This window comes from Salmo salar, chromosome 24, assembly GCF_965601325.2.
Source record: "Salmo salar chromosome 24, fSalSal1, whole genome shotgun sequence".
NCBI lineage: Eukaryota > Metazoa > Chordata > Actinopteri > Salmoniformes > Salmonidae > Salmo > Salmo salar.
This window is the reverse complement of record NC_138314.1, coordinates 17,484,016-17,509,910: the sequence shown is the minus strand read 5'-3', so window position 1 is coordinate 17,509,910 and position 25,895 is coordinate 17,484,016. Positions and strand designations below refer to the sequence as shown.

General features: G+C 42.6%; 3 protein-coding genes across 3 annotated transcripts; all 3 read right to left on the bottom strand.

Annotated features, from left to right (window-relative positions):
* Nucleotides 1-752: 752 nt before the first annotated feature.
* Nucleotides 753-13,581, bottom strand: LOC106584993 (synaptic vesicle 2-related protein). Its single transcript, XM_014170710.3, has 16 exons — nucleotides 12,950-13,581; nucleotides 11,107-11,267; nucleotides 10,725-10,810; nucleotides 10,455-10,553; nucleotides 10,028-10,099; nucleotides 5,329-5,453; nucleotides 5,082-5,145; nucleotides 4,613-4,738; nucleotides 3,829-3,957; nucleotides 3,637-3,710; nucleotides 3,293-3,369; nucleotides 2,920-3,024; nucleotides 2,641-2,752; nucleotides 2,403-2,484; nucleotides 1,956-2,045; nucleotides 753-1,832 (listed from the first exon to the last, which is right to left on the bottom strand). Exons 1-16 carry the CDS (start codon nucleotides 12,982-12,984, stop codon nucleotides 1,596-1,598), a joined length of 1,674 nt encoding a protein of 557 aa, XP_014026185.1. The 5' UTR covers nucleotides 12,985-13,581; the 3' UTR covers nucleotides 753-1,595.
* A 1,257-nt stretch (nucleotides 13,582-14,838) lies between these two features.
* LOC123730400 (polyubiquitin) lies at nucleotides 14,839-16,388 on the bottom strand. The gene is made up of 2 exons (XM_045706894.2): nucleotides 15,969-16,388; nucleotides 14,839-15,529 (listed from the first exon to the last, which is right to left on the bottom strand). Exon 2 carries the CDS (start codon nucleotides 15,518-15,520, stop codon nucleotides 15,050-15,052), a length of 471 nt encoding a protein of 156 aa, XP_045562850.1. The 5' UTR covers nucleotides 15,521-15,529; nucleotides 15,969-16,388; the 3' UTR covers nucleotides 14,839-15,049.
* Nucleotides 16,389-23,611: 7,223 nt separating this feature from the next.
* LOC123723891 (polyubiquitin-like) lies at nucleotides 23,612-25,168 on the bottom strand. The gene is made up of 2 exons (XM_045706719.2): nucleotides 24,749-25,168; nucleotides 23,612-24,309 (listed from the first exon to the last, which is right to left on the bottom strand). The coding sequence occupies exon 2, from the start codon at nucleotides 24,298-24,300 to the stop codon at nucleotides 23,830-23,832; it is 471 nt and encodes a 156-aa protein (XP_045562675.1). The 5' UTR covers nucleotides 24,301-24,309; nucleotides 24,749-25,168; the 3' UTR covers nucleotides 23,612-23,829.
* Between the last annotated feature and the right edge of the window lie 727 nt (nucleotides 25,169-25,895).

Sequence of the window (25,895 nt, the reverse complement as noted above, 5' to 3'; positions counted from 1 at the left end):
CCTTCTTCCACATGTTTGGTGTGTCTCCCAGGTGGCTAGTGGCAAACTTTAAACAACACTTTTTATGGATATCTTTAAGAAATGGCTTTCTTCTTGCCACTCTTCCATAAAGGCCAGATTTGTGCAGTATACGACTGATTGTTGTCCTATGGACAGAGTCTCCCACCTCAGCTGTAGATCTCTGCAGTTCATCCAGAGTGATCATGGGCCTCTTGGCTGCATCTCTGATCAGTCTTCTCCTTGTATGAGCTGAAAGTTTAGAGGGACGGCCGGGTCTTCGTAGATTTGCAGTGGTCTGATACTCCTTCCATTTCAATATTATCGCTTGCACAGTGCTCCTTGGGATGTTTAAAGCTTGGGAAATCTTTTTGTATCCAAATCCGGCTTTAAACTTCTCCACAACAGTATCTCGGACCTGCCTGGTGTGTTCCTTGTTCTTCATGATGCTCTCTGCGCTTTAAACGGACCTCTGAGACTATCACAGAGCAGGTGCATTTATACAGAGACTTGATTACACACAGGTGGATTCTATTCATCATCATTAGTCATTTAGGTCAACATTGGATCATTCAGAGATCCTCACTGAACTTCTGGAGAGAGTTTGCTGCACTGAAAGTAAAGGGGCTGAATGATTTTGCACGGCCAATTTTTCCGTTTTTTATTTGTTAAAAAAGTTTGAAATATCCAATAAATTTCGTTCCACTTCATAATTGTGTCCCACTTGTTGTTGATTCTTCACAAAAAATTACAGTTTTATATCTTTATGTTTGAAGCCTGAAATGTGGCAAAAGGTCGAAAAGTTCAAGGGGGCCGAATACTTTCGCAAGGCACTGTAAGTATCTAAACTGAAGCGTAACTGAGATTTGTGACCTCACACCTCTATGAAGTGCATCATGTCGGATGGTTAACGGGGTGATGGGAATCTGCAAACAACCCCAGATGTACAGATTTGATTATGTTGAGTGGGTAATTATTGTATCATTAGATAGCAATTCATTACATGTCATTGTTTTCATTATAGCTTTGCAAAATATAATGGATTTTTTGGGGCCCTTGACGCCACATCTCTGTCAAAAGCCCTCAATGTGTCCCTTATCCAAAACTGAGTGGTAGGACCTGAGTAGAGCCATTGTTTTAAGGCTCTCTTAAAAGAAACAGGTTAATAGAAACAACGCAACAAAGCAATGTCCTCTATCACTCTCTTTCACTATCACTCTCACTGTTACTATAAATCTCACTGTTCTTCTCCCTCACAATATGAAATTCAAATACTGAGATATAAGAATGACAAACCCACCCTGAACAGTTTCTCTCCCTGCTACCACCCAGTGTATACTCAGGATAATCGATTGAGCTCTGTCTCACTCAGAGTGTGGTTATCCTACATTGGCAAAAATCATGACAGTGGTAGTGGTTGAAGATTAAAATGAGAGAGAAATGTTTTTGAATAACATTTTGGTGGCAGGCTCTCTCAAGCCACTGTGGTGCCTATATACAAACCAGTAATGACACATTTGAGTTGAGAATGGACAAGGGCTGCTTGCCTAGCTTCCTTCTCCTTTATTGCCTCTCTCTTCCACTCCAGCATCCCTCCTTCACCACCCTCTTGCCTGTGCTCCGTCCTCCTGGGACCCAGAGTCGGAGTGTGGGATGCCCCCAGAGCTGTTGGCAGGGGCCCGGCCCATCATTTCCTGGCCCCACTCGCGGTGGCTGGACTCCTGGAGGCCCCGGCCAGTGGTCTCAATGGGCAGAGCACAGGAGGCGATGGCAGCCAGCAGGCAGCAGATGCTGTACACTGACAGAGTCAGGTACACAGAAGACTCCAACATCACCTGCAGGACAGGGGGAGGAATGAAAACAGTATCACCAGCCTAGGTAGGATAATGTCTTTCAGTACACATTATGTACAAATATTCTTTATATATTGGTTGTGGTAACTTTTTTTTCAATTTTACCTGTGCAACGAAGGGTGTGATGAGGGCTCCCACTCTAGCCATTCCACTACTAGTGCCCAGACCTAATGCTCTGGTTGCTGTTGGATATACCTGAGGAGTCAGGAGAACACCATGGGAATACATCATTAATTAACATTCAGAACAAGACAGTTCCTGCCGTTTACGCAAAAGGGAATGTCAAGTTTTACGCATTCTTTTTATTTACAGTATAATTTACTTTGTACCATATTGACACTGTAATACTTATTAGAAACCAATATAGAAGAAGAGTATGAACCAAATGACTATCCCTTCATTTAGTCACAAATCTATCAAAGAAATAAAACTGAACAGAAACCTGACGTCTGCGATTTAGTATAATCTTTGTTTTTAAAGTAAGAGCTGCCATTCTATTGAGTCGATAATGTAGCCATAGGGTACATGGGGTTGTATAGCCTATGACCTCACCTCAGGGGTGTAGACATAAGCAGCCTGGAAACCTCCTGCGATGAAGGCCCTGGCGATGAATATCAATACTGTCAGCCAGGTCCTGAAGGACAAACAACAACAATGTTAATAACAACAACAACAACACTGTTATTGTGTTGTCAGTTGCGGATCCACCACAGTGTTATGTTTGTCATAGAGTAGTGCATAGAGAATCCTAAAAGTAATAACTTTGTAATTTTGTATTGGATGGTCTTACCTCCCTACACAAGCGTAGAGTGGCACAAGGCAGAGAGAGAAGACGAAGAAGCACAGTGCCATTGTCTTCCTCCTTCCCAGCCGATCGATGGCCCACAGAGTCACCAGCAAGCCTGCCCAACATTATACATCAACCAATCTATTCAGATATTCTACTAGTCTTTTTAATCAATAAGAACAATTTACAATCTACTTTATTTCACAGTACCCTGCTCCCCATGCAATTGTGTTTAACAATATTATGACTATTAGTTGAAAGTAGGAGGTCGAAGAAGTATACCTGGGAATTCAGACAGGGTGGTCCACAGCAGATCCTTGTAGTCGTCTGAGGTCAGGTATTTACACTCCAGGCTACACTTGGGCTCCCTCTTACTACCTTTTGACTCTAGAGCGAGACATAACACAAGAAACACGTGATGCACACTTAGCAGTGCTCACTGCAACCCTCCAGAATCACAAGGTCCTGAAATGACCTTGAGACTTAAAGGCTAATGTAACCTGCGGTCAATTGGAGTTACTCTTGGTTAAAGCGTTACATAAATATCAATTTTTAGTTGAATAAGATGGTTTGGGCTCAGCAGGTTAATACTATGCTTAAGAGTGTTTGTGTGAGTGTTGCTGATGATGTCAGAGGAGAAGGAGCAGTAACTCACCCCCACAGGCGCCCCCCTCCTGGAAGAGCTCAGTGGTGAGCAGGACCAGGCCATAGTAGGCGAATGCATTAGAGAACCTTAAGAGATAAAACAGTCAATCTAAGGATTCCCATAAGGAAAACTGGGATAATTAAGGATGTAACTCTTATGTTAAATAAAGGTTACATTAAAAAAATGTATGAAGATGTTCAATCAAAGAATGTAACAGAGCAGTACTGGTTATGTTTTAAAGATGTAAGAGTTTAAATTAGTCATCAGATGTGATCTACTAACTTTTAATTACCTGTATCTAGAAATTAGGAAATGTCATGTTTTTCTTTGTTAAAATGGTTTAAGTTATTTACCAAATAAACCACAGCAGAATTGTGGTCCAGCGAAAATGCGGTGAGAAAAGATCCTGGAACTTCCCACGGTCCTCCTAATTGACAAACAGTCAAGAAACACAATATGACAGATAAACAACTGAAACAAGCCAAACTACTTTAGTATGCCCTGTACGTATTCCATACAATATATCTTAATGTGCTGGGCTGTACCTGTCTGGCAGCAATTAGTTTTCCCAGGGGCATGGGGACTCCGTTCTCCTTGGCGATGCGCTTCAGGGTAGTCAGAGCTTTCTCCTGGTTCCCTGTCAACACGTCATAGCGTGCACTTTCTGGCAGCCACTGTTTCCAAAACCAAAGGGTCAGTCGTTTAATAATGTAAAATAAATGAATTCAAGTGAATTGGTAGTAGCTGTTAGTGGCATACGAGTGGTGGAAAAAGTACCAATTTCATAAAGATACCTTAGTAGAAAATGACTCACGTAAAAGTGAAAGTAACCCAGTAAAATACTACTTGAGTAAAAGTATTTGGTTTTAAAGTATCAAAAGTAAATGTAATTGCAAAAATACACTTAAGTATCAAAACTAAAAGTACAAATAATTTCAAATTCCTTATATTAAGCAAACCAGATGGCGCCATATTATATATTTTTTAATTTACAGAAAGCCAGGGGAACACCCCAACACTCAGACATAATTTACAAACAAAGCATGTGTGAGTCCGCCAGATCAAAGGCAGTAGGGATGACCAGGGATGATCTCTTGATAAGTGTGTGAATTAGACCATTTTACAGTCCTGCTAAAGCATTCAAAATATAACGAGTACTTTTGAGTGTTAGGGAAAACGTATGGAGTAAAAAGTACATTCTTTTCTTTAAGAATGTAGTGAAGTAAAAGTTGTCAAAAATAGTAAAGTAAAGTACAGATACCCCAAAAACTACTTAAATAGTACTTTAAAGTATTTTTACTTAAGTACTTTACACTACTGCATACTCACAAAAGAGAGGATAGCGAAGATGAAGAGCGGAATGGTGGAGAGGCCGAGCAGCCAGCGCCAGCCCAGAGTGGGCATCACCAGGATGGCCAGCAGCACCTCAAACACAGTGCCCAGCGCCCAGAATATCTGCAGGGGCACAACAATAGGTACAGGAAATGGTTGGCATGATGAGTTCCCTGGCACATTGAAGCAGCTTCATTGATCCAGGTCAGTGGAGATCTATCCTGCTCCTGAGTGGCCACAAACTTGGCATCAAGAGGATCACTCACAAACAAGTGGATCAATTTGTACCTCACAGACCTGCTAATGTCTCAAATCAATGACGGACTTGACAGAGTTAAAAGTGGACCTCACAGGACGACTGCAGAGTTGGACAGAGAGATAGAAGCGCAGGAGAGAGGAGTTGAGTTGGACAGGCCACAGACTAGAGTGTAACTCTTGCTAAGTGATAGTAAAGGATAAATCATACCTCGATTAGCAAGATGCAGGTGGCTCTGGACCTCATGGGGAGAAACTCTGCATACAGTGTCACCCTGAAGGGAGAAGGACATGTCACTTTTATGCTACTTCTATTAACTATTATTGTGTGTCATTAATATAAGGTCAAATCTGTAACCCACTTATAACTGGGTAGATAACATAACCCAATCCTTTTCTGTGTCCTACTACAGTATACTGTAGCTATTGCTATAATGCCAACAGGAAGGGATACGTACGACTGTGGGGCTCCTCCGATGCCGAAGCCCACCAAGGCACGGAGGAAGAGGATCCAGCCGTAGACGGGGGCAAAGGCGCTCAGTACACCGTAGAACATGGTCCACGCCACACTCATCTTCAGACCCTGTGTACACACACACACACCCACAACTGTGAGCTCTGACACAGACAGCAAAATACCCTAACTATCTCTACCACATATCACACTGTCATGGATATCCCTATTCCCCATCTCTGCCCAAGACGTTGATATAAAACTGATGTCTCATGAAAGCCTGTGAAAGCACATAACTAGGTCATTCCACGAAATGAGTGTATTTTGCATCCCTTTGAGATTAAGTAGAAATTGTGCGCCAATATTGAATTTTAAAAGCCTATATTAAATGAAGTGCCCTTTAATATGGACCACATGGACCACAGATTTTTATATAAATGAAGACTTGCTGAAGTTCCAAAATGCATAACTTTCCACCGAGGGCCCTCTGGTGACTTCTAGGAAGATTTTAAATCCACTTAACCACAACATTTCTCCAAGTTCTCACCATCATTGTTAAGCCCTATTTATTTCATGTGATTAGTGATTCATTTAAGTCTGTCCCTCATTTTATTAAGGTAAAGCCTGTTACGTGAACAGAACTCACATTTTAATATGATGAAACTATTCCTTTTTCATATTGTTTTCAAAAGAAACATTGAACAGCTAATAGTCAAATCATAGTGTAAAAGCAGGTGAGTGTAATGATGGGGCGGTAAGTCGGAAGCAGGTGAAACTTTTTAATAAAACAACAAAACCAAGAACACGACACTAACATAAGGCAGTACGCCGGGACACAAGAACAACTGGTTAGTGAACCTGGGAGAGTGACATATAAAGGGGAGGAAATGATGAAGGTAATGGAGTCCAGGTGTGGGTGCACGTAATGATGAGTGCCAGGACTCCTCAGGAACCTCCCCAGCTCCTGATTCATCCTCTCCACCTGCCCATTAGACTGAGGCCGATGCCCGGATGTGAGGCTAACCGTGACCCTGAGCTTCTCCAAGAAGGCCATCCATACTCGGGATGTGAATTGGGGGCCACGGTCCGAGACGATGTCCCCTGGAAGGCCATAATGCCGGAAGACCTGATGAAAGAGTGCGTCAGCGACCTGGAGAACAGTGGGAAGACCAGGAAGAGGAATTAAGCGACATGACTTAGAGAATCTATCCACTACCACCAAAATGGTGGTGAAACCATCAGAAGGGGGAAGCTCAGTAACAAAGTCAATGGATAGATGGGACCAAGGTCGCTGAGGCACGGGAAGCGGCAGGAGCTTCCCTGCTGGAGCATTCCGGGGGGACTTGGTTTGAGCACATACGGAACAGGAGTTGATATACTGCGTAACATCCTGCACCAAGGTGGGCCACCAGTATTTCTCAGTAATGGAATGGATGGTGCGAGAAATACCTGGATGTCCAGCGATGACAGCTGTGTGTGCCCAGGTCAGCAGCCTTTCCCTTATCCCTATGGAAACGTAGATGCGCGCGGGAAGACAATTCCGGGGTGCGGGCTCCCTCTCTAGAGCCTGGGGGATGTCCACATCTACGTCTCAAGCCACTGGACCCACGACTCGGGAGGATGGGATTATGGGTGCCTTCTGGACAGGAGCCTCTCCCAAATCGTAGTTATGGGTAAGGGCATTGGCTTGATGTTCTTAGAGCTTGGCCGATAGGTCAGCGTGAAGTTGAAACTTATGAAGAAGAGGCCCCACCTGGCTTGGTGCGGATTCAGTCTCCTCGCTGTCCGTATATACTCAAGGTTCCGATGGTCGGTGAGGATGGCGAATGGTTCCTTGGCACCCTCCAGCCAGTGTCTCCACTCCTCTAATGCCAACTTCACTGCCAAGAGCTCCCGATCGCCGACGTCATAATTCCTCTCTGCGGGGGACACTTTCTTGGAGAAGAAAGCACAAGGATACAATTTGTGGGTCCCCCTGTCTTTGTGACAAAACTGCCCCTACACCCACCTCCGATGCGTCTATCTCAACCACAAAAGGTAGCGTGGGATCTGGGTGTTTTAGCAAGGGGGCGCAGGTGAAACACCCCTTGAGGAGACGAAAGGCCTCGTCAGCTGCTGGAGACCAAACCAACCTACTAGGCCCACCCTTGAGGTGAGAGGGCGGCGACGGCGCTGAAGTTCCTGATGAAGCGGCGGTAAAAGTTGGCAAACCCCAAAAACCGTTGTAACCCCTTGATGGTGGTTGGGACTGGCCATGGCCTTACCGCATCTACCTTCTTGTCCTCCTTCCTCACTCCCTGCGGGCTGATTTGGTAGCCCAAGAAGGAGACAGCCCTCTGGTGGAATTGGCACTTCTCTGCCTTGACGAACAGGTGGTTATCCAAGAGGCGTTCCAGGACTGCTCAAACTTGAGTGATGTGATCCTCCAGGTTGGTCGAGAAGATCAGGATGTCATAGATGTACACAATCACCTGATGTCCGAGCATGTCCCTCAACACCTCGTTGACGAATGCCTGGAACACTGACGGAGCATTGGCTACACCAAAGGGCATAACCAAGTAGTCTTAGTGACCAGATATCGTACTGAACGCCGTCTTCCACTCATCCCCCTCCCGGATGCGAATGAGTTTGGTGAAGAACCTGGCCTCGCGGAGCTGCTTGATGACTGATGGCACCAGAAGGAGAGGGTACCAATACGTTGTGGTGATGTCATTGAGTCCATAATAATCGAAACAAGGGAGGTAATCCTCCCTCCTTGGCCACGAAGAAGAAACCAGCCGACGCAGGGGACGTGGACCTGCGGATGAAACCCTGTTGGAGCGCATCTTGAATGTAGTCCTCCATGGCCTGGGTCTCAGCCACTGACAGAGGGTAGATGTGTCTGCGCGGAGGTGTAGCACCGGAAAACAGGTCAATGGCACAGTCTCAGGGAAGATGAGGAGGGAGACAGGTTGCACGAGTCTTGGAGAATACCTCCCTTAGATCCTGATATTCCACCGGGATGTTGGGTTGGAGGGCAACCAGACTCTCAACCAACGTGGAACCAAAGGGGACAGGAAAGCAGGTCTTCCGGCATTCAGGTGACCAGTCGGTGATTCTCATCCTCGACCATGAGATGGTAGGGTTATGGCGCTGAAGCCAAAGTAGGCCGAGGATGATCTTGTGAACGGGTGTTCTGGTGATGAAGAAGGGGATGTTTTCCTGGTGATTGGGCTCCACGGTGAGGGTGAGTGGTTGGGTGATGTGTGTGATGGTTCCCGGATCCTAGAGGCCGACAGTCAAGACCTTGAACCGGAAAAGGAGAGGAGAGCAGGTAGGTAGTAATATTGAGAGAGCAGAAAAGGGTCTGATCCATAAAATTCCCCGCGGCGCCTAAAGCTGTGGACACAGGACATGAGGGACAGTTAGCCAGAGTGATGGGTACTAAAAAGAGTCTAACAGGAAGAGCAGTAGATGGAATACTCACCCCTGGTCCAGGGGATATAACGTCGCGTGACCGTCCCTCTGCTCTAGTGGATCCCGGATTCTGAAGTAACGGACACCGCTGGCGCTTGTGCCCTCCCTGGCCAGAGTACAGAGCCCCAGCCCGTCGTTCCGCCGCGGGAAGGCGTGTTACCCCTACCTCCATGGGTTCAGGCTCTGATCCCGAACACTCGCCGAAAGAGGGAGAGAAGTGATGTAGATGCCAACGCTCCCGGAGGAGGTTATCCAGACGGATGGCCATCGCAATGACTGCGTCCAGGGTGAGGTTGTCATCTCGGCGGGCCAGTTCCGTCTGGACCTCCTCGCGCAGACCTCTTCTAAATAACGTGCTGAGCGCCAGCTCATTCCATCCACTGGAAGCTGCTACTGTCCAGAAGGTAAGCGCATACTCAGCAGCCGTCTGATACCCCTGCTGGAGCTGAAGCAGACGCTCACCTCCCTCTCTGCCCTCCGCAGGATGATCAAAAATAAATGTAAACAGAGCCATGTACCCCTCATAAGACTCAAGCTCCTCCTCTCCTCTCATCAACCCTGTTACTGTCAACCATGTGACTTTATTTGGAACTTAAAAGGCACTGCTGTCCCCATACCATAAGACTGCTATCTGAGTTGACCTTTGTATTTTATTCATATTTTTCCCTCTATGCAAAAATAATATGCACATATTATACTGAGTCTACACACACCCACTCACATACAATCATCATATACGCTGCTGCTATTCTGTTTATGATATATCCTGATGCCTAGTCACCCTACCCCTATACATATCTACCTCTATCGATCCAATATCCCTGCACATTGTAAATATGGTGCTGGAACTGACCCTGTATATAGTATGTTTACTTACTTTATCGTGTTCTTGTTATTTCTATATCTTGTGTGTTTTTGTTGTACCTTGTTATTTTTTGTATTACATTGTTATTGAAAACTGCATTGTTTGGGTTAGAGCTTGCAAAAATGGCATTTCACTCTACTTGTGCATGTGACATTAAAACTTAACTTATGATAGTTATTTTTTATTTAACCTCTTCTTTATAAAGTTGAACATGTGCTTTTTTTATGACAGAATGTAAAAATGAGGTGAAATCTAAAAATTTTGGGGGACTAAGTTACACTTCTAAAAAGGCACCGAATAAGTGGAATGACCCAACTGCTGTGAAATGCCAATTAGAAATCGATATAGACCTCCCCATAATAAACCCAGCCATTGAACTCACTGTTTTTCTGCCATACTTATCGGATATGTTCCCCCAAATGGAAGAGCTGATCATCATTCCAATGAACACCGCCTGGAGTTAAATAAAAACAGAGGAAATGGATATCACATATGTAGAGGCCTTGTCAGTAATGAAATGTGACAGTGTAAGACTGCACTAACATCAACAGCTACTGCTATTACACTCATCACTACCACTACTAGTCCATACAATCAGCACCACCTTCTCAACAACTCATTGTTATTATTGATTAATGTACTGCATTGTTGAGGGAGCTAGCACATAAGCATTTCACTGCACCTTTTATACCTGTTGTAAACTGTGTATGTGACGAAAACATTTAGTTTGATTTTAACTACCATTAGCCCACCAATCCGTCATCATTTAGTGTTACTGGTAATCAATGTAAGAACGAGACCGGCATTACCGAGGTGAGTAGCGCCACCCACAGGCTTGGAAGCCTCCATTCACAGTGAAGCTGTGGTGCCAGGATGCTTAGAATCATCATCTCCATAGCATCAGCCATCTGAACAAACAGCGGCCATAAGGAACGGTGGGAAAGGAAACAATGAAGACACAGTGAATTGTGCTGATATACATTATACTCACATGTACAAGTTTGAAATACAGCACATACACAACATGTTATGAAACTGTTATGTTTTTCTCTCGGACTGTCTTAAGCGTGGCTGCTCACCCAGGACAGACCAGTGAGGATGGAGAGTTTCCACTGGAACTTCCCAAAACCAATGGCCTCCACAGCATCCTCCACCATGAAAGTGTCTGGGAAGAATAAGAGGTGTAACCAATTAACAATAAATTCTATACCAACTCAAGTAGGAAATTACATAACATACAGATGATGACTTGCAAGTATGGATTGCAAGTTACTATGATAAATGTGTACGCAATGAGTAACTGTAGTCAATCTCATTAAAGAGAAAGGCCATTATAACAGCCCAGTGGTCCCCTGAGGGGGTAAGTGGAAGAAGAGAGGGGGAAGGCGATTTCATGCATATGGAAGTTATGAGTTTGGATGGGGCAGTCAGAGTGGTGGCTAAGGAGGGACCCAGTCATACCATCAGTTGGGTTGGCAAACTCCCGGGGTACTAGTGCGCCATCATGAAGTGCCACAGACTCCATGTAAGCCTGCCTCCCATCGATCTGGACTTCCTGCTCTCTCCCCAAGCAGTCATCCTCAGAGCGTGTGCTCTCACCCGTGCGACGGAACTTGACCACCCTGCAATAGAGAAAGCCAGGAAGATCAACTTGGATCAGTTTGCCAGCCTACTGTAAAGACGTTTGTGCCAACACAGCTGAATGCAGCTGAGAATGAGAGGCTGTTGCCTAGGTGATATGAGCTGTTCCTCTCAGGCAAACAGAGGTAAGTTATGCACTGCTGTTCACAACTGACAAACTTGTGTGCCACCTAAGAATTGTGTGTAGACCACAAATAGATTTGATGTTAAGAAAAATGTAATTCTCATATTTAGACAATACCTTAAACACCTGTATGTTATCTGTACATCAAGCTTATATATTCCACATGTTGTAAGATGACAGACTGCTGATAGAGGGTGGAACACTGTAAAAGGAACATGGAGGCAGCCCAGTGATGTCTTAATCACTGTGATTACTACATAGATTTGCCAAGGTCAGAAGAAATACAGCTGATCGCCCACTGAGCCTAGAAATCAACATGTCTTGCTTACTGTGGTTCAGTTTCTTTCAGTTCTGTACAGAACAATCCCACATTTATCCCATATAGACTTGGAGAAGGGCATTGCTCAATGGACAGATTCTGTAAACCGTTGTGTTGATGGCTTTACACTTTCTGCAAGAAAGTTGCTTTGAGGCCTAATTGCCTCAACCATCATCTCCTCTCAAGTAATAGCATAAGATCTATGGATCCTGTTTGGAAATATTATTTTGGGTTTCACACTGGGGAGAAAGACAGTTTGCTGCCACAGTCACATTGCACAATTTCAGATCTCCAATTTTTAGGTAGTAACTGGGCCTACTGCCAAGTCACTGCTTTACTGGCATAGGAACAATTGTAAAGAGAATTTTGTGCCTTTTTTTATTACACATAAAAAAGGAGAGTCTCAATAGAAACATAGTTGGAAATTGATGGTGATAGCCAGGTGTGGACAACTCTGGTCGACCCAGCTTCAGTGAAAAGTGTGTATTTTTGTCAATAAACATAAATGAACGTAATAGATTTTCATGCACAATAGATACAATTGTAGTATGAATATTCTAAAACCATTCCAAATCATGGTTATTTTGTTGCTACAAAATAATTTGTAATAGGCTGACATATACATCTGTTACCTACTGTATACCTACAGTAATTGCTAGGCTAAATGTGTAGCCATTGCTAGCAGAAATATTTGTGATAAAATGAAAATAGGCTACATGTTGTGTAACATATTAGATGTTAACCACCCCATTCTAACAAACTGGTGCAACTCATGCATGATCAAAATAAAGGCATGACGAATGATGTTGGCACAGTAGTAGCTTCATATACAATAGGCAATTATGTGAATGAACCCCCTGTGAAATATGCACACTGTCACTACCAGTAAAAAACAAACACAAATACTAGCCGACATTGTTGTAGCACCCAAATGAGCAGTTGGGTCAGGGTTACTGTTTACCGGTCATTGATGCTTTGCTTTCAAACAAAACGCCCGTCAGTTACTCGACATGCCACATTGTATTCGTGTAGAGTACTCTGACTAGCACAAAATAGAAATACAATGTTGCACATATTATTATGTCAAGAGATCATTGTCACCCAACAGCTGCAACTCAAGCAATCACGAAAGAAAGGCTGTGGGCGAAGGGTCGGTTTAACAAAATGACCCAGTTACGATCAAATTAGAAATTAATACGTTGTTTTATATATACACTCACGGGAGTTGTCTTAACTGGAACAAATCATCGTCCATTTTGGTGGTGTTTATTGGGTTCCACAGTGAATTGTCTCATTGCCATTACATCGTTATCATAGCGAGTCGAGATTTCAGCACCACAAGCTCGCGGAGAGCCACCCGTTCTGGTTCTCAGCGGAGAGCCAATGAGGGACGGGATATTCAGAATTATGTATATCATTGGATATTCACTATTTCAGCTTCCTGTGTCGTGTCACAGCAGTGTGCCAGCCAAAAGGTACTGTGAAGTGATGGCGGCAGCAGGGTCACTCGTGCGGGCCGGGAGCAATGACGTTTGGAACCCCTGGACAGCTGACACTTTATGTCTTGGCCAATAAGAGCCTTTAAGCGACCGGGGCGGCATTATCATACTCCTCCTTTCGGGTCTTTGATTAATGATGGAACTGAATCATGGAAAAACAATATAGGCCTACCCACATTAAAATAGCCAACTTGTCAACAACGCCACAATTTGCGAAATAAGGATGCAGCCAGCACCTATGCAAGCCTGGGATGTGGGATGACATTTCATATTTAAGAATCGAAATTATTTGGGTAGAACATTTACTTTTAGGTCTATTTTGAGAGACATGCTGCTCAAGACAGCTTGTGGTACTGTGTAACCATAGCAACGCATGTAAGCAAACGTCAGCGGATGCTAGCTAGTTTACAAAACGATAGCCCATTGTTGATGTTATTAAGCATGGATTAAATGGTGATACATGTGAACAATTTAACTGTTGTTCTTATAGATGTTCTAATAGTCATTTCACAACTGTTGAACAAATATTGTGCTTTGACAATGAATGTAGTTTACGTTAGCTGCCAGCCTAGTAAATTGGGCGTTCACTCACTGCTTAACAATGACGTAGAGAAAAACGGGGCAATCAAGAGTGTGCTACGAAATTAATGTCAAAACGTAGTTTTCTTTGACCTTTGTCATTATAAATTACATATAATTAATAATTACATTGTTCTCTACAATATTATGACCTTAATATACTCGTACTTGACAGTGTTGATGAAATAAGAACTAGTACAAAAGGAGGCCCAACATGCATCTTTTTTCAATATTAAATTGAATGTCATTGAGAAAATAAAGGTTTCATAATGTTTTTTTTTTTCTAACGTCCTTTCTGAATTTCAAAGTAATCCGAGAAGTAATCATGTAGTTTTTCAAAAGTATCTGTATTTTCAGTTTACATGTAATCAATTACACCCCAACCCTGTTTGTGGTTGACTCGTAAGAGTATGGGGTTACTTAGATTTGCAGACTATGCCAAGGTAAATGTGTCCTTTGCCAAGATCTTTACACTTTTCTCTCTGTCTTTTCAGCCTGTGAATACCAGTGCAGCAAGCTGGTACAACAAGGCAAATTAACTGGGGTGGTGATTAGGACTTCAGTCAAATGCTACACAAGGTATTGAATGAATTGAAACACATGAGTAAGCTTCCTTTGTCCCAATGTGTATTTTGGTTTGAGCAATGGTAAATACATGTTACCTATTCTTCATAGATACACATTTATATTTGTATAATTTAAGACGAAGCAAAGCAAATGTGCTGTAGGAAATGAATACTAGTAACTGTTTCGGCCTTGAATCAAACTCATTTAAAACCATCTGAACATGCAACGTTTAGGATTTTCATCAGACCATGAAACATTGTGTATATTGCTGACAAGGCCGGCCTGTAGTTTCCCCATGTGGACTGCCTTGTCTCAGTTTGAGTCAACTCAACTGTAAATGTTACTGCTCTGTCTCTATCATGTCAAATAAGGGAGCAATAGCACAATGGACAAGAAACTGACCAGTACCTTATGTTGCTTTATCTTTTCTTTTGAGTTAGAGCCGTGACAATGATGGTTGACAGTTATAGTTTTATACATGTTTATTACTTGATAACAATCTCATTAATATATGCCTATATCAGCCATGCTTAATTTAATGTTTACAATTGAATACAAATGTAGAACAATTCACATTTTTGTTCAAGATTGATTGCTTTTTCTCTATAGACATGGAATGTATAATAAGTTAAGGGCTTCATGTGACAGGTGGTTTCAGGTCGATACTGGGTTTCTTCAGCCTCCCCTTAGACGGAGCGTCAGATGGATGGTGCTTTGATTTCTGATGTTGTAGTACTCCAGCGTCTGGCAATCCTCGAGCTGCCTACCCTCATGAATCAGCCTCTGTTGGTTGGCAGGGACTCCCTCCTTGTTTTGTACCTTGGCTTTGAACTGGGTTACAGTCTCACCAGGCACCACATCATATGTGTGTGTCTGGCCCTTTTCGTTTTTCAGGAACACCTGGATAGGAGCGGGCTCCGTAATCAGCACCATCACTTTAGATCCTGAATGCAGGCCGTAGTCGCTCAAAGTTTTTGAATCATCGCTGAGACTGATGTTGCTCCCATTGACACCTAACAGCCTCTGCTTTGTTGTGGCCACTTTAAAGTGTTCTTCAATCAAACTCTTGAGAGACCCCACAGTGGTGTGTGGCTGAACTGTCAGGGGAAGTGAGTTCCCGTTCAAAAGTGTTATAGTGAGTTCCATGATAGATATCTGAAAGAGGATGTAATGTATTATTTATTTGGCCTTACATTAGCATAGCTCAATGTTTTGAATGAATTCATTTAGTAACACAGGTGTAATGCTTTATAACTTGTTAAAAGCATGTATGATCCTTATAATAAGGCTAACAATATGTAATGTTTTGTCTCTAGCCAACATTTCAGCTGACTCAACTGGCTGGTATATAATGAGAATCATTATGAGATGATTGAAAGACATAAGGGAGTCATACACACTCATGACAAGTTATACTGTACAATGCATTATAACTTTTATATTTACCTACAGGCTTTAACATTACCATTTGTTCAGCCCATTGTAATAACTAACAAATTATAAGATAATTTGCTTGATATGCTGTTAAGCTTTTTTCTCCAGTACATTTCTGTAAGATAGGCCTGTTGTAGCTTAATAATAGAAAATGACTTACATGTTCAGTAGATATTGTTGAGGAGTTGTTGTGAAGTCTTGCAAGTTTGTTTTAAGAAATACTGTTGGTAAATCCGTATGCTGACAATTGAAACTCATCCGATGAAAGATGATGATAGCTCTGTCAGTGTACATCTGAGCAGTCTATTTAACATCTGATCTGCCCCGCCCCGCCCCTCAAATTGAGATTCGTTTTTCCCTCGCTGCCTCGCAGGTTTCGGTTTCCATTATAAAATAATGATATAGTCGGCTGCTGTTTGCAGAAAGTTGAGTGCAATAAATTGTTTCTTTGATATTTCCCAATGACAACTTGCCCCCATTCAAAGTATTCCCAATTTTGATTTAATTGATGCATATCACACTGAAATTCACAAAGATCACTCTAGCTCAGGGGTGTCAAACATTCGGACCGCGAGGGGTTCCAATCCGGCCCGCCGGTGACTAAAAATGAAACTACAGTTTCTTGACTGTCTGTCCAGCTCTCTAATAATCGCTAGACAGCCGGGGAGCATCGACAATTCATAATTTTGAGGCAAGGAAATATTTTTCTTTAGACGTCAGTACCGCCCTCCAGACGTCATTGAAGACCGAATGCGGCCTTAGGGGTAAAATGAGTTTGACACCCCTGCTCTAGACCATCCCATATAATTCATTATTCTAAACCGGGGTAGGCAACTATATAGATTCAGCCACCGGTCGATTTTTGTCGGAGGGGATGATCCAGATGCCAGAACATAATTATAATAATTTGTACACTGCAAATTGACTACAACGAGCCAAAAATTAGATTGTATTTAAAAATAGAAATAATTTCATACTTTGATTACATTGAAACACGATCACATCTAGTTTTCTGTTCGTGGAAGTACTTGGTGAACAGATTTCTGCATAGTTCCTGGTGATTGTAGTCTTTTTTTGACCAGAAACTTTGGGGGGTCCGCCTGTTGGCCCGCAGTCCGCCTTTTCCCGAACCCTATTCTAGATCATTCCCTATCATTGAACCAGGTTCTAGATCATTCCCTATCATTCTAGAGAATTCCCTATTTTTCAACAAAGATATGTCAAACACCAGAAAGGAAAGAGAAACCTAATGTCATTATCAATGAAACCCAACCTCATTGGGAAAACCCAGGCACAGATGATACTAACAATGATGAGGAATTGCAGGTACCTTGTGATACGTCAGACATACACCTTTGTGAGTGCAGAGGGAGTTTTGTTAACAGCAATACAAATAAAAAGACTATTCCCTGCCTCATCATTCCCAAAATGATATCAACACATGTTTATATTGTCAGTAGTTGAATCATGTCTTTCAGACTACACATCTTAGTCAGACTGTACCCAAAGTTATTCAGCCGTATGTTCTCTAGTACAAACAGTAACCAGTGGAAGTACAGTAACTTCTATATTCTCCAGTAACTTATGTTCTCCTCTTTTATTTCTACCTCTATGGATATTTCCAGGGGTCAATGACCTCTGTGCATTTTACTGATGTAATTCTAATGAGTCAGACACCTTTCACCACTGATGTCCTGTTAGTAAAATACAAAGTCATTTTACATTACAGATGTGCCTTGAGTTAGAATTCTTGGTCATTCTAATTTCTGTCATAAGCAATGAGAGCAGAGAACGCTTGGGTGTTTATATTTTTAGCCATATGACTTAGCAGCAATTACAGTCATGGCGTAAGATGCTCCAATTTAACTAAAAAAGCAGATTGGGAAGGTATACCAAAGAAAATGTATTGCATACTTACACTACAACAGTGATTCTCAACTAGGGAGCCTCAGACTTTTCAAGGGGCCTGGGGGGGACAACAATTTTCAGGCTGACGCTATTTGCATGTGTCGTGTCTTTGGCTATGCCGAATTAAGTGATATGACATGCTAACTTATAAAATGATTTCTCTGTAATTAATATTACCTGATTAAGCTAATCATGTAAATGTAATTAACTAGAAAGTCGGGGCACCACGGAAGAACATTTATAGAGCCGTTATCTTCCGAATAAACTCTTAAAATACTTAGTAATATTTTACATCGATAGCAGTCAATATTAACCCTTATCTTATTTTCAGTCTCATAATGAAAGTTGTAAATTCTTGGCTATCTTCACGAACCCTGGCTAACAAGTTGAATCAGCAATACAAAATTGGGTTTAATTATTTATTTACTAAATACCTAACTAATCACACAGAATTACAAATACACAGAATACAATGATGTCATACAGAATTCACCCCTGGTGAACGGAACCTGTATGAAAGCTGGTTACACAAAGGAAAGGGGGTTGGGCTTGAATGAAAGAGCGGGAAGATTTAGGAACACAGAAACAGCAGCTATGCTATCGTAAATACATTATCTTATGCATTCTAAATTACCGCCCATTTGGAAAAGGAAAATGCAATAAATATTTACTCTGAGCTGCGCTTCGGTAGATTGGTCGTAGATGCTGGCCGGGTTGGCCAACAGATCTTCCTGTTACTCGGAAGAATGTCTCTGGTGGTAAATTGGATACGTGGTGGTATCTTCGTCCGTCTGTTAGACTGGATCCGTCGTCCGTCCTTTCCTAGCCCACGTCCACAGCGGCCGCTGCTAACTCAACGGCTAGGAAGTAGCACTTCTGTAGTGAATAAGCTCAAAGTTCATACCAGTTCATACCATAGCTCACGCCGAGGTTGGCTTAGTTGACATGTGTGTCCTTCTAACGTAGAGGCTGCAGACCTCCCGTACTGGAACTACCTGGTTATCTTTTCGTCAAAGGCTTATATAGTGGAGCGGGGGAAGGATGTGTTTCATCGTTTATAACCCCTGTCTCTTCACAGGGGTGGGCCACTGATCAAGCAGGGCATTTTCCTTATGAAAACCCAATTCTCTCATTTGGAAGCTAAAATTACATTTAATCTCCTAACAAACAATTTCAATATCAAACATTTCAATTGCATAACAATTCCATGTTACTCTGATAACTAGAGAGTGTATACTTTCTCAGGTACCGTTTATGTCGTCCTGTCATCAGTCATAATGTCTAAGGTGACAAGCGAACTGACATACATACTCATTACGTTATCAAGCATATTTCCAACTGGTTTTATTACCAAAATATGGTTCCTTTCCCCATTTGTTTGATGTTCCCAGACTCTCTATATTTAACAGGACAGCAGTCCTTCAGTAGGGTCAGTAAGAGAGGGGAAGGGAGAAAGGTATTTATGGGGGGGGTCATAAACCTTACCCACAGGCCAACGTCATGACACATGACAGGCCTCAAGAAACAAAAACTAAAAACAATCAAACCAAAATAAGTTTTAGTTTGGTACTATTTGAAATACAAAACATGACATGCAGCCGGTAGATGATGGAGGCAGTGTTTTGGAAACGGATGTAACCTTTGAGAATGACGACTGGAAGAAGGCAAGATGGCAAATGACTAGGTGATGTGAGGCAAAAAGAAGGGTGCGAGGTTCAAACCCAAACCGACATCTGCGAAATACAAGCAGAGTACTTTCTTCTGAGTCAAGTACAGGAGAGATAATGCCATGTTCCGCTCCTGAAAACCCTGAGCAGTCGACGGATAGTGAACTCTCTCAAATTGAACCTAACAGAAGTGAAGAGGAAAAACCTGCGCCGACAGGTGAGGTGAAGGCTTCCGAGTCTCACACCAATGATCAGGAAATTGCCTGAGATGACTCTGCCCGGTAGGAGTATGATTCATGGAGAAAGTGGATCCATGCCTTTTGGCCGATCCGTTTGTGGAATCAGGCTGGGTGAAGAGGAAGTTGGGTTCTGTGAATTCGGTCAAAGTATCCAGAAGTGGACTCGCGTTTCCTGACTCGGAACGAGAGCTGTGGCCTGCTTTTCTCTCCGGAGCAGAGCGCAGCCGAAAGGAATGATAACAGGGGTTGTGTTGAGGTGGATCGACTGCATTTGAGGATCCCCCGGTGTCTGTGATGCACGTCGTTTGATGAGACGCAGACCCGGAGGGGAGCGCGAGACTGAGGAGACCCTGTCTGTCCTTCTGAGTTTTCATGTAGAGTGTTTGCCTCCGAAACATGACCCGCCAAGCCGTGCTTCTTAACACCCACCTGCTTAACCCGGAAGCCAGCCACACCAATGTGTCGGAGGAAACACCGTTCAACTGATGACTGAAGTCAGCCTGCAGGCGCCAGGCCCACCACAAGGAGTCGCTAGAGCACGATGAGCCAGGTAAAGCCCCCTCGGCCAAACCCTCCATTAACCCGGACGACGCTGGGCCGATTGTGCACCGCCATATGTTACTCACGGTCACATCCAGTTGTCACACAGCCTGGGTTCGATCCCAGGCTGTAGTGACGCCGCAACACTGCGATGCAGTGCCTTAGACCACTGCGCCACTCAGGAGGCCCAACATGCATCTTTTTTTCAATGTTAAATTGACTGTCATTGAGAAAATAAAGGTTTCATAATGTATTTTTTTCTAACGTCCTTTCTGAATTTCAAAGTAATCCGAGAAGTAATCATGTAGTTTTTCAAAACTATCTGTATTTTCAGTTTACATGTAATCAATTACACCCCAACCCTGTTTGTGGTTGACTCGTAAGAGTATGGGGTTACTTTGATTTGCAAACTATGCCAAGGTAAATGTGCCCTTTGCCAAGATCTTTCCACCTTTCTCTCTGTCTTTTCAATCAATCAGCCTCTGCTCTGAGAACCCCCCTTGTCTTTCCTGACAACAGTTGCTTTTATCATAGTTACGTTGTTTGAATTCACTTAAAGAAAACTTTCTTCAACTCTGACCACCACCATGACAACAAATAAACTGTCTACGTGTTTTTCAGTGGCATTCTCTCGGCCTTGGGAAGTCTTCTATCTCAAGCATTGGAAGCAAAACGAAAGGCCAAAGAAGGGTCCCCAGTGAAGGAGATTGACATTTCAGGACCTGCCCGCTTTGCCATTTATGAGTGGTCATTGAGATGCTCCCGAGTGGTGCAGTGGTCTAAAGCACTGCATCTCAGTGCTAGAGGTGTCACTACAAACCCTGGTTTGATTCCAGGCTGTATCATAGGGGGGCGCACAATTGGCCCAGCGTCGTTCGGGTTATGCTTTGGCCGGGGTAGGCCGTCATTGTAAATAAGAATTTGTTCTTAACTGACTTGCCTAGTTAAATAAAAGTCAAATAAATAATAGTGATTAAAGTCATGTCCAAATCACTTCATTAAGGTTGTTTCTTGTTACAATGTAATCTATTGCAATTTACTGTAAATTGAACACAGCCATGATATTTGCCTTGTTTTTTTCAGGTTGCTCATTACTTTTACCAACTTATGGAGGTGTGATGCCTTCCACTGTTCCCTACTGCATGGTTAAACGCTTCCTCTTGGATCGCCTTATCTTCGCCCCTGCATACCTGCTGGTTTTCTTTTGTGTTATGGACATCCAAGAGGTTAGTCAGCTGCCCCCTTAACAACTCTCCTGCACCATACACCTGAATTAACTCTCACTGCTTGGATCCGATAACCACCAGAATTGGTATTACTCTGTGTGGTTCAAATTTTAAGCAGGGATTGCTTATTAGTCTGTCAGTTTACATTGGCCCTAGTGAAATTATGCAGTACTTCTCTGACAGTTCATTTCCGTTAGTGGTTAATGAATTACTTTACAATCCAGACTATTGTTTATTTATTTAACCTTTATTTAACTGGACAAGTCACTTAAGAACAAATTCTACTGCTAACCTACAAAGCATTACATGGGCTTGCTCCTAGCTATTTTTCCGATTTGGTCCTGCTGTACATACCTATACGTACGCTATGGTCACAAGATGCAGGCCTCCTTATTGTCCCTAGAATTTCTAAGCAAACAGCTGGAGGTAGAAACTTCTCGTATAGAGCTCCATTTTTTGGAATTGTCTGCCTATCTGTGTGAGAGACGCAGACTCTGTCTTGACCTTTAAGTCTTTATTGAAGGCTCATCTTTTCAGTAGGTCCTATGATTGAGTGTAGTCTGGCCCAGGGGTGTGAAAGTGAACGGAAAGGCACTGGAACGACAAAGCGCCCTTGCTGTCTCTGCATGGCGGGTTCCCCTCTCTCCACCGGGATTCTCTGCCTCTAAACCTATTACGGGGGCTGAGTCACTGGCTTACTGGTTCTCTTCCATCCCGTGCGCCTAGCCATGTACTGTTATAATCTCAACCCGGCACAGCCAGAATAGGACTGGCTGCCCCTCAGAGCCTGATTCCTCTCTAGGTTTCTTCCTTGGTTCCTGCCTTTCTAGGGAGTTTTTCCTAGCCGCCGTGCTTATACATCTGCATTGCTTGCTGTTTGAGGTTTGAGGCTGGGTTTCTGTATAGTACTTTGTGACATCGGCTGATGTAAAAAGGGCTTTATAAATACATTTGATTTGTTGATTGATTTACAATGACGCCCTACCAAAAGGCAAAAGTCCACCTGCGGGGACTGGGGCTGGGATTAAAAAGTAAATAAAAATATAGCACAAAACACACATCACGACAAGAGAGACACCACAACACTACATAAAGAGAGACCTAAGACAACAACATAGCATGGCAGCAACACATGAAAACACAGCATGGTATCAACACAACATGGCAGCAGCACAACATGGTAGCAGCACAAAACATGGTACAAACATTATTGGGCACAGACAACTATTGTCATGCCTGTACATTCATTTTAATACATTCAAATGCTGTTTTAGGATAAGAGGTGGGCAAACTCCAGGACAAAGTGAATAGTAGTGCCTATACAGGTGAGCAATTCTCATTGGCTTTTCATTCAAGGATGCATACATTTGGAATGTATCGTGGTGCTCTGTTGCCAATCTGTGTTTTTGTGTTTTCAGTTTCAAGTGCTGTTTACCACATTGGTGGCATTATTTTGGAATGCTTACCTTGCATCTGTGAGGAAGTGAAGCCTCCAAAGACATTCTCCCAAATTACTGAATGAAGAGGGCACCGTGTGTGTGTGTGTGTGTGTGTGTGCCTCAGGAGTTACATAATGTTACAAGGGCTGGCCTGTGAATGCCAGTGCAGCAGTCTGGTACAACCAGGCAAATTAACTGGGGTGGTGCTTAGGACTTCGGTCAAATGCTACACAAGGTGCTACACTAATGAAATCCTAACACATTCATTGTGTTGCTCACATGCAAAATAACTTAGAACTGAAATAATAAGTCTTAATTGTATTCTTACTGATATTTAAAATATTGAATTAATTGAAACACTTGAGTATGCTTCCTTTGTGCCAATGTGTATTTTGGTTTGAGCGATGGTAAATACATGTTACCTATTCTTCATAGATACATATTTATATTTATATAATTTAAGACGAAGCAAAGCAAATGTGCTGTAGGAAATGAATACTAGTAACTGTTTCGGCCTTGAATCAAACTCATTTAAAACCATCTGAACATGCAACGTTTAGGATTTTCATCAGACCATGAAACATTGTGTATATTGCTGACAAGGCCGGCCTGTAGTTTCCCCATGTGGACTGCCTTGTCTCAGTTTGAGTCAACTCAACTGTAAATGTTACTGCTTTGTCTCTATCATGTCAAATAAGGGAGCAATAGCACAATGGACAAGAAACTGACCAGTTCCTTATGTTGCTTTATCTTTTCTTTTGAGTTGGAGCCGTGACAATGATGGTTGACAGTTATAGTTTTATACATGTTTATTACTTGATAACAATCTCATTAATATATGCCTATATCAGCCATGCTTAATTTAATGTTTACAATTGAATACAAATGTAGAACAATTCACATTTTTGTTCAAGATTGATTGCTTTTTCTCTATAGACATGGAATGCATAATAAGTTAAGGGCTTCATGTGACAGGTGGTTTCAGGTCGATACTGGGTTTCTTCAGCCTCCCCTTAGACGGAGCGTCAGATGGATGGTGCTTTGATTTCTGATGTTGTAGTACTCCAGCGTCTGGCAATCCTCGAGCTGCCTACCCTCATGAATCAGCCTCTGTTGGTTGGCAGGGACTCCCTCCTTGTTTTGTACCTTGGCTTTGAACTGGGTTACAGTCTCACCAGGCACCACATCATATGTGTGTGTCTGGCCCTTTTCGTTTTTCAGGAACACCTGGATAGGAGCGGGCTCCGTAATCAGCACCATCACTTTAGATCCTGAATGCAGGCCGTAGTCGCTCAAAGTTTTTGAATCATCGCTGAGACTGATGTTGCTCCCATTGACACCTAACAGCCTCTGCTTTGTTGTGGCCACTTTAAAGTGTTCTTCAATCAAACTCTTGAGAGACCCCACAGTGGTGTGTGGCTGAACTGTCAGGGGAAGTGAGTTCCCGTTCAAAAGTGTTATAGTGAGTTCCATGATAGATATCTGAAAGAGGATGTAATGTATTATTTATTTGGCCTTACATTAGCATAGCTCAATGTTTTGAATGAATTCATTTAGTAACACAGGTGTAATGCTTTATAACTTGTTAAAAGCATGTATGATCCTTATAATAAGGCTAACAATATGTAATGTTTTGTCTCTAGCCAACATTTCAGCTGACTCAACTGGCTGGTATATAATGAGAATCATTATGAGATGATTGAAAGACATAAGGGAGTCATACACACTCATGACAAGTTATACTGTACAATGCATTATAACTTTTATATTTACCTACAGGCTTTAACATTACCATTTGTTCAGCCCATTGTAATAACTAACAAATTATAAGATAATTTGCTTGATATGCTGTTAAGCTTTTTTCTCCAGTACATTTCTGTAAGATAGGCCTGTTGTAGCTTAATAATAGAAAATGACTTACATGTTCAGTAGATATTGTTGAGGAGTTGTTGTGAAGTCTTGCAAGTTTGTTTTAAGAAATACTGTTGGTAAATCCGTATGCTGACAATTGAAACTCATCCGATGAAAGATGATGATAGCTCTGTCAGTGTACATCTGAGCAGTCTATTTAACATCTGATCTGCCCCGCCCCGCCCCTCAAATTGAGATTCGTTTTTCCCTCGCTGCCTCGCAGGTTTCGGTTTCCATTATAAAATAATGATATAGTCGGCTGCTGTTTGCAGAAAGTTGAGTGCAATAAATTGTTTCTTTGATATTTCCCAATGACAACTTGCCCCCATTCAAAGTATTCCCAATTTTGATTTAATTGATGCATATCACACTGAAATTCACAAAGATCACTCTAGCTCAGGGGTGTCAAACATTCGGACCGCGAGGGGTTCCAATCCGGCCCGCCGGTGACTAAAAATGAAACTACAGTTTTTTTACTGTCTGTCCAGCTCTCTAATAATCGCTAGACAGCCGGGGAGCATCGACAATTCATAATTTTGAGGCAAGGAAATATTTTTCTTTAGACGTCAGTACCGCCCTCCAGACGTCATTGAAGACCGAATGCGGCCTTAGGGGTAAAATGAGTTTGACACCCCTGCTCTAGACCATTCCATATAATTCATTATTCTAAACCGGGGTAGGCAACTATATAGATTCAGCCACCGGTCGATTTTTGTCGGAGGGGATGATCCAGATGCCAGAACATAATTATAATAATTTGTACACTGCAAATTGACTACAACGAGCCAAAAATTAGATTGTATTTAAAAATAGAAATAATTTCATACTTTGATTACATTGAAACACGATCACATCTAGTTTTCTGTTCGTGGAAGTACTTGGTGAACAGATTTCTGCATAGTTCCTGGTGATTGTAGTCTTTTTTTGACCAGAAACTTTGGGGGGTCCGCCTGTTGGCCCGCAGTCCGCCTTTTCCCGAACCCTATTCTAGATCATTCCCTATCATTGAACCAGGTTCTAGATCATTCCCTATCATTCTAGAGAATTCCCTATTTTTCAACAAAGATATGTCAAACACCAGAAAGGAAAGAGAAACCTAATGTCATTATCAATGAAACCCAACCTCATTGGGAAAACCCAGGCACAGATGATACTAA

Bases quoted from the DNA above. Each gene is read 5' to 3' on its own strand.
- LOC106584993 (XM_014170710.3), bottom strand. From the start codon at position 12,984: ATGGACGATGATTTGTTCCAGTTAAGACAACTCCC. The intron at 10,554-10,724 runs GTGAGCAGCCAC...CTGTTTGTTCAG, and splicing joins TCCTCACTGGTCTGTCCTGG to ATGGCTGATGCTATGGAGAT. The intron at 2,753-2,919 runs GTATACTTCTTC...AATGTTGGGCAG, and splicing joins CACCCTGTCTGAATTCCCAG to GCTTGCTGGTGACTCTGTGG.
- LOC123730400 (XM_045706894.2), bottom strand. From the start codon at position 15,520: ATGGAACTCACTATAACACTTTTGAACGGGAACTCACTTCCCCTGACA.
- LOC123723891 (XM_045706719.2), bottom strand. From the start codon at position 24,300: ATGGAACTCACTATAACACTTTTGAACGGGAACTCACTTCCCCTGACA.